This window comes from Cupressus sempervirens, chromosome 10 (assembly GCF_028749045.1).
Source record: "Cupressus sempervirens isolate cs-2001-9-10 chromosome 10, ASM2874904v1, whole genome shotgun sequence".
Lineage (NCBI taxonomy): Eukaryota > Viridiplantae > Streptophyta > Pinopsida > Cupressales > Cupressaceae > Cupressus > Cupressus sempervirens.
Window position 1 is genome coordinate 285,055,788 of NC_143127.1, and position 12,644 is coordinate 285,068,431.

Genomic DNA, 12,644 nt, shown 5'->3' on the forward strand with positions numbered 1-12,644 from the left:
TTTGTGATTAGACTTAAATTGATGTTTTTGTTTGTTTAAAGTTGATTCTTTGTTATTAACAACTTGTCAATTTTATCTGCATTGTATCTAAAGTTAAACATAGAGTTCACCAGGTTGGGGCATTTGTCACATCAGCATCAATAATTGCTTTTCTTGTGTTCAAATTGGCACAAATGAACCTTATTTAATATGCATTAAGCCATCCTCCCCCAGCACTGAAGATTCAAGAAATAATGACAAATTGGGGAACTAAGGGGGATCTTTACTGGTATCATTGATCTAATCATTAACATAAGGCAGTCAAGTATCATGCTCAGGTTCAGAGAGTCTAGCTGAAACTCAGGAATTCGATTCAATTTATTTCAACTTTGTCTGGGTCTGTTACAGCTTGGGCTTGAGTTTCAAAATTATAATTGGTTAAGAGACTCTCACTATGAGAAATATGGGCAGAGAAAAACAAAACTTATAGTAACAGAAAACAAGAAAATCTATGATTCTCCATTTCAATCAATACATCATGTGTGTGTGTGTGTGTGTGTATGTATGTATGTGTGTGTGTATATTTATATATATGTATGTGTGTGTATAATATATGTGTATCTATAAATATATATGTATGTATGTATGTATGTTTGTTTGTACGTATGTATGAGATTCCACTCGTATATAAAGGGAGAGATTATCTCCCCAAAACCCTATTTAGTTGTGATAATTATGTATGTAGCAATACACAACTCAAATTATATGAGTTGTTAAAACAACTCCAAACTGTAATATATATCAGTGTTACTATAACAATAATATTATTAAATACTAACACTTACATGATAAAATTACTCACATAATTATTATTTACCCACATACATGGAGTACTGACAAATATTTCTTAGCAGTCACAACATTTTTCTTCAATTATCTTCTTTACTCTGGAAATTTTGTAGTTCCTATATTTTTCCTTCGATGCATCATTGCATTTTAACTTTAGAAAAATAAATGCTTTCAACCTTGGATTGAAGTTTAAATGAATATTAACAGTGTTAACTATTTATCTACAAGTTAGATTATAATACCTAAAATAGTGTTTATCTATACATACATGATACATGCATTCTTGCCTCACTTCTTCAGGGTAGACTCATCATCTCGTGCATTAACAATTCAATTTCACCTTTAGGTTCTTGGTTACAAGGAATTTCATGCATCACTATGAATTAAAACTGACCCTTTTTAAATTTTTAAAAAAGACTTTGGTTTGTTTTCATATACAGGTACTTCAACGGGAGGCAAGATTGAGTTAAACTTGGGAAAGAGAATCAGATTTATAGTGTCATTGATATGGGCACAAAGACTTAGAAAAGTTACTTTTTAATCTTGGTTTTTTGACAACAGGAGCTGCCAGTTTTTGCTCTCTTTCTTGTCATTCTGTAATTAGATATAACATGTTGACTTTAATTGAAACTAAAGAGATATTTACCGTCCAGTTTTTTTTTAGGTTTTATTGTTATCGGGCCATACATTAAATTTAAACAAGAAAGTTTTAAACGAAATTGTACTGTCTGAAGATATTACATTGACAATAATGCTAATGAATTATGCAAGTTTTCTCAGTTCCTTTTGAGTTGACAATCTACTTAATGTGGCATTTGAAAAAGCCTCTATTTCATTCATGAATATGCTTTCAGTAGGCAACCTTAACAGCATACTGTTTGACATACAAAGTTAAGTGGGATGTATTAAAAAAATTGACCATTTGATAAATACAAATTATTTAGCAAGGCTTCATGTTTTTGGCCGAGGATGATTATTGTATTTTTGTTAGTTATATTTTAGAGCTGGTTTGAGCCTAATTAAGCATTGGATATCTTCTCTTTGTAAAAGAACTAATAATCTTCCTTTAAATTCCTAATAGACAATTGTTTTAGTTCGAACAGTTCTATTTCAGAAATGAGAGAAGGTTAACTGAAAAAATTTTATGTACAAAACTTGCACTTGGGAGCAGCCTGCTTAGTATCTGTCAGTTTAGAGGGAGGATAATGCCAGTCATACCTCGTAGCAAATTTTGTAGTTCACTTTTTAATTTGGCGATCAATGGCCAGTCAAGCTTTTAAAGGAAGTTCTGGCTGAAGGGCTGTGAATGGTACTTGTGTCTGATCTTATTTAAAGCAAATAGTGATTTTGAGAATGAGGTCAAACTTATTCATGGTTAACTCTGGGTCCTTGCTGCTTGATGTTTGAAGGCAAACAGTTGATGAGTTGTTCCTTATGTAGGGTTCTCTTCCCACCTCAACAACCACAACATACTGACTGTTTAAGCTCTTCCAGTGGTTAAGAGATAATTATTTGGTACCCACTAGATTTTGAATAAACCTCTTTGTTCTCCATGAAGTATATGGTATTTATTTTTCATTTTTGTTTTCATTAGTGTGTTGCCTACACTGCGATATGAAAATCTCCCACAACATTAGCAGCTTCCCCAGCTAGATTCTTAAAGAATTAAATGGAGCCCGTCCTTTCATCTTGCTGTCAGATACTTGCAAGATGGAGCATTACACTGCAATTCTCAGGTCTGTGACATATGTGAACCGTGCAAAATGTTTATGATATCAGATATATATGAATCGTAACCTGAGTTTGTGTTTTACTTTATTTAGCATTTTGCAATGAACCTTGATTAAGCTATATATAATGGCATAGGACCAATATATTCTCATTATCAATGATTTTCAAATAATATCTCATTCCTGATTCATTAAACAATTAATTAATACAATTTATTCATTATCATTTAAATTCAATCGTTAAGCCTATTTAAGAATTAGTTTTGTATTCTTGATAATATTGCATTTCATAATGTTCTCATTTAAGTTATCATTATGTCATGTGGTATGCCATCTATTAGAATGTTGTTACATTATTAGTTCCTGCCAAAGAGGATGCTATTGCTTTCATTCAATTCAATTGACCAATGAACTCATAGAATTTAAAAGATTAAAAGAAACTTTAAATGTTTATATCTTTTTCTAATTTTTCATTATTTTATAAATCGCATTTTTCAATCATTCTATTGGACCATACTATTTTTGGTAGGGAGAAAATTCAATTTTCTTCAACAAAAATTCAAATATTTTCTAACTCTATCATGCATTAATTACGACTTTATCTTTTTCACATTTGTGACAAGTTGATTAGATTTTTTTTTTTTAAAATCATTTTTATCTTCCACCTCACTACTTTGGACAAAAATGAATGTCTTATCAATATTAATTATCACAATCTATTTTATTACAAGTTCAAATATAGAGTTATATGTTTTATATTTATTAATATTTTAAATATATTTATTAGTTTTACATTGATGTTTATTTTTGCCAATTATAAAATGTTATTTATTTAAGTTTACATTGTTTTACTAGCAACTATTTTACGCTCATGCTCTAATTTTTTTATTATACCAATTTACAAATTGTAAAACTAATACTACCCCTCAAACTTACTAGATATTTTGGTAGTTTGAATTAAATAATCAACAATTTATTTTTGAAAATTAAATATTTCAATTTATAATTGAATTGGTAGAAATGAGTAGTTCATTCATATAATATAATTTCTATTGCTATTTATATATTTCTTAAAATAATATAATTATTAATATTTTTAAAATTCCCTTTGACTGTCTATCAATCTACATTTACTTGTCCTTATAATAACATATCATTCTCTATCTTAGCACTCTTCATATCCTTCTTTTAGGAACTTTGACGCATTGCATTAAGCAATGCATACTCAAAATGATTAAATTAAGGGGATCAAATACCAATTAAACGAACATCGGTACTATTATTACTAACAAATTGTATGAATGAATCACTACATACTAATTAACCTATAATCATGCACGTAGAAGGTGGTGATTGTGCGATCAAAAACTATTCATGGGATGCATTGCTAAGTGGGCCCAAGGCCAAGTATTTAATGGACTTATGAAATAAAGCATCAATCATCATATTTAGGAGTTGAACATCGATTAGACTACAAAAGGATTGGATTGGCCAAGTTAGATTGTATCACACAGTCAAAGGAATCCAAACACACTTAAGGTATGGATGTTTATTAATTAATTATTAAGAAGGGTATGAATATATATTTTGTAAATGAGGAGGGTATTATATTCATGGTATGAATATTTTATTAACGAATGTATCAATATTTGCTTGGTAAATAATTTATATTTATATACAAAAGTACATTTGTTCATGTATAGATATGATGTATTAAGAAAAGGCTAAACTTAATATGATCAATTGTTAAGATCAAGAGAGTCCTTTTGGGAAGAGAGTGATCTTAATATCTTAAGATCAAGAGAGTCCCTTTGGGAAGAGAGTAATCATAATATGGTTGTAAAGCGAAAATATTCAATAGATGTTAACATATGCATGTGTGACAAGGGCGCTGGATAGGGAATGTCTCTTCTAGGAAAGACATTAAAGGGAGCACTTCATAGAAGACATAGTAGTAACTCAAGATATAAGGATCTTGAAGGGGGTTATTGACCCCGATATGAAGATGTATTTAAGGTTAGGATTAGGTTAGAGGGTAGAATAGTGAAATATAAATTATTATTTAATAATTATAACATGGGTTTTACATATATTCTTATTCAAACTGGTGGAGACATTAACCATTTTATTACCTTCTTAATGTTGTTTGTATTATTTTCCTTTCCATTTCTTTTGGTTCATTGTAAGGTGGGAATTATTTCCAGTAGACATAAATTAATATCTAAACTAGAAGAGTAACCTCATGCGTCTACATGATTTTTAATTATTGTCTGGTAATTTTTTTTAATGGATTCTTACACTTTTGTAGATGTTCTCCTTATTTATGTTTGAACTTGTAGCATTTATCTAATTATTGTTTAGAAGAAACAACACACACACACACACACACACACACACACACACACACACACACACACACACACACACACACACACACACACACATGCACGCACACACGCACACGCACGCGCGCGCGCGCACACACACACACACACACACACACACACACACACACATACACACACACACACACACACACACACACACACACACACACACACACACACACATGCGTGCGCGCACGCGCGCACAGAGAGAGAGAGAGAGAGAGAGAGAGAGAGAGAGAGAGAGTTATTGTTGACTATCCATAATGATTCAATTTGTTTTAGTATTGATTCAATCTTTGTTATGATGCAGCAATCACACTCTGATAACATCACAGTTTGCATGAATCATGGATGCGACTATTTTATCACATACTATTCTCCCACTAATGTGGGTTATATTATTATTAATCCATTCACTGACTGTGGTTGGACATGAATTATAAGAAATTGATTATGATTCGACTCATGAGGTATGTAATCATTGAATGTGATTTGTGTTAATGGGCTATAAATAACGTTGATAAGAGTTGTCTCATGTAGAGACATGACCCTACAAGCCCAAAGAGCACATCGAGTCATGTCTCTACATGAGACAAAACCGTTCCATCCCTTATATATATTGAGTGCTATGATCGCTTGGAAACACATCAAAAATCACATGTTAATACTTGTGATTTGCATATAGATTCATTTGCAATCAATAAAGGATTAGTATTATTCATTGGAAGATTCAAATACAAGTAAGATACCAGAATTCACATAAAGCATTATATCTATATCTCCATAGTTGATTGATAACATAGTTGAAGCATTCATAAACAATTAGATCTATTAACAAGAACATATTTCCACAATCAGTCATAATAGAGAGATGCATATTCTGGATTTGATTGTGTGCCATATTTTTGCATCAACGTTTCAAATGACACTCTTTGATCCATCATTAGGATGAGAAGAGCTATAAGAGATAAAGGATGGATCAATTTATCTCCTATAGCTCTTCTCATCTTGATGATGGATCACAAAGTGTGATTCAACACGTTGATGCAAAAATATGGCACATAATTGAATCCAGAATATGCATCTTTCTAAGAAGATTAACTCTACCATTGATCTATATTCCTTAACATAGTATCAGAGCTAGATTGGTAGAAAAAGCATTAAACTGATTGTGATATTTGCTTCAAGATCACTATTTTTATTTATTTATTCAACAAATCAATCATGTTGAACACTATTAGAGTTGAGGATATACTCAAAGACACCTCTAACTTTGTTTCATGGAATATTCAGATTATAACAATACTTCAAGAACTTGAATTGGAGTTATTTATAGAAGAAAACAAGAGAATGTTTGAAGATGAATTAGAAAAGAGTACATGGAAAAGGTGTAATAATAAGGCTAAGAAAGTAATCATTGACGGAGTTAAAGACCATATTCTTCCATCAATTGCAAAAATAATAACTTCTTATGAAGTGTTCAAAACTATTTAAGATACATATGAGATAAACAATGCAAGTAGATTGCTTACCTTAAAAAAGCAACTCATAAACATCAAAATAAATAAAGGAGATACGATTTCATCCTATTTCTCAAAAAAAATGAGTTAAGGGACCAACTCTCTACTAATGGAAATAATGTAGATGATGTGGAATTATCTCTAATTACCCTTAGAGGATTACCATTATCATGGGAATCCTTTATCCAGTGCATCACTCATCCCACTATAACTAAATTTGGTCAACTAAAAAATGATTGCACCAAGAAGAGTTGATTAATCTCAAGAGGTATCATCTCTAATAAGGAGGAAGAGATCCAAGCATTACATGCAAAATCAAATAATAAGAAGGGTAAATCCAAAAGGAATAGAGGAATTAAAAACTATAAGAAAAGAGATCTACCAAAATTTCAATGTTACAGATGTGACAAATTTGGACATACTTACATGTATTGCCTAGAAAGGAAGAAAAATCTTGTCAACGTGGCTAAAGTCAAGGAAGCATAAAAATCATTATTCCTTCTTGCCTTATCAAGTGACTTAAACACTAATAAAAACACCTAGATAATTGATAATGGAGCCTCTAGGCACATAACTGCATTTAAAGATCAATTCGAAAATCTTGAAGGATATTCAATCAAAGAAATGACAATAGGAGACAACTCCACCTACCATGTGAAAGGAATTGGGACTTGTTTAGTGCAACCAAGTACCAGAGTTAACCTACACTTAAAAGATGTCCTATTTGTTCCTGGAATCGAGATAAATATTAACTCCATATCTGGTCTAGTAGATCAAGGGTATCTGGTTTCCTTTCAAGAAAATAAAGTCCTAATGTTGGCCTAAAAAATCAAATATTAAAAATGTAATTTCTATTGGATTTAGAGAATAGAGTCTATACAAACTTTGTAATTTCTCAAATTTAGCACTAAACTATGAAATTGGGAAAACAAATGAGATTTGTCATAGAAAACTAGGGAACCTAATTTTCTGAGCTCTACCTTCTATAAAGAAAACTATAAAAGGCTTACCTAACCTTAAACTTGAACATGAAGGGATATGTAAAGGGTGTGTATTAGAAAAGAACTCTAAAACTTCCTTCCCTCATAGTGAACATAAATCAAAGAGCATTCTTGAACTCATTTGCACTGACCTATGTGGACCTATGTTAGTACCTTCATTAGGAGGATACACATACTACATCATCTTTGTGGATGATTATTATAGGAAAAATTGGATATATTTCCTTAAACTAAAAGAGTCAAATGAGGTTCTATCCAAATTCAAAGAATTCAAAGTTTTAGTTGAAAATAAAACTGGGAAGAGATCAAAATTCTAAGATTTGATAATAGAGGAAAATACATCTTCGAGAACTTTAAAGAATTATGTATATCTGTTGGGATTAAGAGGAAGTATATTGTACCATATAATCCTCAACAGATTGGAGTACTAGAAAGAAAAAATATAACTCATTGAAGTAGCTAAGGCAATGATGCATGATCAAAATATGTATACAACATTCTAGGCCAAAGCATCTAATACCACATAATATATTCAAAATAGATGCCCTCATGCAATTCTAGAAAATATAACACCTGAATAAGTCGTCTCAGGGAATAAAATTGATTTGAGTCATTTACGAATCTTTGGTTGTCGTGTATATATTTGTATTCCTACGGAGAAAGAAAAACTAAACTACAACCCTCAGGAAAGAAAGACATATTCATTGGCTACAATGATTCTTCCAAAGCCTACAGAGTATATGTGTCAGGGTCAAGGACAATTGAAATCAAGAGAGATGCCAAGTTTGACGAAGATATTGCATACAAGACTTCTAAAGATATAGAAGAACCTAATGATGATTGTGTTCCTAAGAATATTGAAAGTTCTATGATTGAGAGGGAGAGTGGTGCAGAAGATAATGGACCTACTACACCCAACTCTAAGAATAATTCAAACTCACTCAATAAGAAAAAGTCCTTATGGGCAAGGAAAATGATTGAAGAAAATAATGTTTCCCCTAATGAAATCCTTAGAAAAACCAAGAAGACAAGAAATCATTCATGTTATGAGACTCACATAAATGAGACTACTAATTCAGAACCTTCTAATGTTGAAGGTCTAAAAATCCAAGCTTGGAAGGATGCCATGATTGAAGAATATCAATCTATATTAAAAAATATTGTTTGGGATATTATGCCAAGACCTAAAGACAAATCATATGTCTTCTCAAGATGGTTATTTAAAATCAAATAGACACCTGATAGAAGTATTTAAAAACACAAAGCTAGATTTGTGACTAGAGGATTTTCAAAGAAGGAATGAATTGATACGAAGAAATATTTTATCTCGTTGCCTATTACGCATCTATCAAAACTGTAATTGCAATAGTTGCATCTAAAGGTTGGAAGGTACATCAGATGGATATAAAAATGACATTCCTGAATGAAGTCATTAATGAAGCAGTATACCTAGAACAACCATAAGGTTTTATTATCCATGACAAGAAATCACATGTGTGTAGACTGAAGAAAACTCTATATGGTCAAACAAACCCCCAAGGCATGTATGAGAGAATAGGCATCTACATTGTCAAATTATGGTATTCAAGGAATAAAGAAGATTCTAATATATACTTCAAGAAATCAAAGGGAGACATGCTAATACTATTTCTCTATGTTGATGATCTAATAATAGGTAAAGACCACCTTATTGTTAAATGTAAGCAAGACCTCATATCTTAATTCAAAATGAAAGATTTAAGTCTTCTACACTATTTCTTAGGATTAGATTTATGATAAAAGGAAGAATATATTTTCCTAAATCAAGAGAAGTATACTATTGACAAATTGAATAGATTTGGCATTATGGACTACAAACTATTATCCACACCTATGGAGATAAATCTTCATAAACTCAAAGCTGAAGCACATGGATCTGAGGCCATTGATCCTACATATTACAGATAGATAATTGGATCCTTAATGTACTTAGTGAACACACATCCTGAAATTTGTTATGCTACAAATGCTCTAAGTCAGTTTATTTGTGAACCTAAGAAGATTTGTCTCATGGAAACAAAGAACATTTTGAGATACTTGTGAGGCACTATTGAACTTGGTCTCAAATATGACGAAGTTGAGCGACAACTTCACAGATTTTCATAATTTGATTGGGCCGAATGTTCTAATGATCGAAAGAGCACTAGAGGATGTTGTTTTAGTCTTGGATCTGCAATGATAGCTTGGGTTAGTAAGAAGCAATCTTCTGTCGCTCTAAGTTCCACCGAAGCTGAGTACATAGTCGCATCAATGGGAGCTCGAGAAGTAGTATGGTTAAGGAAGTTATTGGTTTGACTATTTGGGAATCCTCTAAACCCATAGTTATACATTGTGATTATCAAAGTTGTATCAAACTCTCTATAAATCCAATCTTCCATAACATATCCAAGCATATATAGATACTCTTCCACTACATTAGACATATGGTAGATAAGGGTGTCATCAAGTTGGAATATACCAACACTGAAGAGAAGACTGATGACATATTTACCAAACCTTTCGAAAAGTTAAAAGTGAGTTATTTTAGAGGAGAACATGGTATGACAAAATTGTAACTCTTGAGATCTCAATTTTGTGTTATATATATATATATATATATATATATATATATATATATATATATATATATATATATATATATATATATATATATATATATATATATATATATATATATATACATGTATGTATATATATATATATATATATACATGTATGTATATATATATATATATATACATGTATGTATATATATATATATATATACATGTATGTATATATATATATATATATATACATGTATGTATATATATATATATATACATGTATGTATATATATATATATATATACATGTATGTATATATATATATACATGTATGTATATATATATACATGTATATATATATGTATATATACATGTATATATATATATATTTATGTATATATACATATATATGTATATGTATATATATATACATATACATATATATATATATACATATACATATATATATATGTATATGTATATATGTATATGTATATATACATATACATATATATGTATATGTATATATATATACATATACATATATATACATATACATATATATATGTATATGTATATATACATATACATATATACATATACATATATATATATATATGTATATGTATATATATATACATATACACATAGATATATATGTATATACATATACACATACATATATATATATGTATATACATATACATATACATATGTATATACATATATATATTACTATTGTGCACATGCATTTTATCCTGGAATGTGTCGTAGATCAAATAACAAAAATCTTTCTAGGATAACAATGTTGATGAGAATCTTAATGATGTCAATATAAGATTGATAAAACCTAGATCATCATTTTGTGAGATAGTCATATCCTCCCTTGCTAAGAGGGAGTATTGAACTTGTAACATCTATCAGATATCTAATATTTGATTATTGTTTAAAAGAAACAAAACACACACACACACACACACACACACACACACACACACACACACACACACACACACACGTATGTAATGCCCCTCCAAAGGGAACCAAAAAGAATAGACCAAAGTTGATAAGTTTGATGAGTAATTTTTTTTTACATCCCTTTCCTGTTAAAACTCATTAATCATATATGTAAAGTTCTATTCTGGTTCCCTTAACATTCATTCTTTACTTCTAAAGTTATTCCATGCATTAGTGTTTATTGTCATGAAGATTATATAGTTCTTAAATATAAAATACAAAATGTCATAACATCATCATAATTGACTAAACTAACCTTACAATGAGGATAATCAAGAACAACATCTATAACAAGATATTCATCATGATTTACATAAGGCAAGTAGATAACATAAGTAATCACCATCATACATATATACCAAGATGAATTTTATAAAAGAGAGACAATTTTCATACATTTACTTTTCAAGAACCAAACCCCTTTCTTATTTAACTAATCCTTATACATGTCCTTTCCTTAAAATGTATCAACTAAATCCCCCCTTCTGTGATTCATCAAACTACATCAAATTACATCAAGTTACATCATTTATATTAATGCAATTAACATGAACATCCTTAACCATCATCCAAACATATCTCCAAGAAAGAACTCCAATGCAAGCCACAGATAAGCCTCTTGTTTTCCACTCAACCACGTGGAATCATAAGGAACCACTCCCCTGAGCTAGGAGACAAAACCATGATCCACCTAGGCTCTAAGCTAGTTTAAGTCCTATACCCAAAATCAACTACAAGTGTAACATAAGGTCACATAAAAGCATAAAGCTCAAAATGAAATCACAAAGAAAAAAGACAACCAAAGGCATAAGTAGAGTGAGAGATTCAACCACATCTAGGTGAGTGTCATTGTACCTTCCTAAGGTGTTGGGATCCACCTCCCGAGCTTAAGACTATCTTTCAACACAAAACATGTTACCCCTGAGTACTCGAACAAGGACAAGTACGACCAAGTATTGGGATCAACTTCCCAGGTTAGGAACCTATGAGTTATGAAAAATGTGCCTTCCTTGAGTACTTCAACAATACTTTCACAATTATCTTATATAATGTGTGAATCCTAAAACCCAATCCATGAGTTAATTTTTATTATGTTATCACTTATTAGCTAACTCATAAATGGAACTAACCTGCATAGGGCTTTCACTTCCAAATATAGGATCCCTGGCAACCACTTCTGGGCCCCAACACCTAGGGTGAGCTACTCACCTAGGGTTTTGTACCCTACTCTAGATCCAATACACAAGCCATGAAGAGTTATGCAAGTCAAGACATCTTAGAGAAGTCACATAAAAGAAGCAAGGACAATTAGGATCAACCAATAGAGAAACTAACTATAAGATATCACTCAGTAAACCACAACTAAGAAAATAGTAAAACTATGCATTTGTTTCTTATAACCCCTCTTTCATTCAATGCTGACTCACATTTATTCAACATTGACGCACATTTGGTCAATATAACCACACATTTGTTCAATATAATTGTGCATATAATATGGCAAGGTGACACATTGGTTATGACTGGACAAAAGGGGTAAATTGCAGAGTTGCGCATATATGTAGCCTTCCTACGT

General features: G+C 30.8%; 1 protein-coding gene across 3 annotated transcripts in view; it reads left to right on the plus strand.

The window, feature by feature from the left end:
- Positions 1-1,607, plus strand: part of LOC149533763 (uncharacterized) — a 147,787-nt gene extending 146,180 nt beyond the window's left edge. For all 3 annotated transcript variants that reach the window (XM_089804256.1, XM_089804258.1, XM_089804255.1), the window contains one exon: positions 1,269-1,607. In XM_089804256.1, the coding sequence (XP_089660382.1) occupies positions 1,269-1,298 (30 nt within the window). In that variant the 3' untranslated portion in view covers positions 1,299-1,607. The remainder of the gene's footprint in view (positions 1-1,268) is intronic.
- The last annotated feature ends 11,037 nt before the right edge of the window (positions 1,608-12,644 follow it).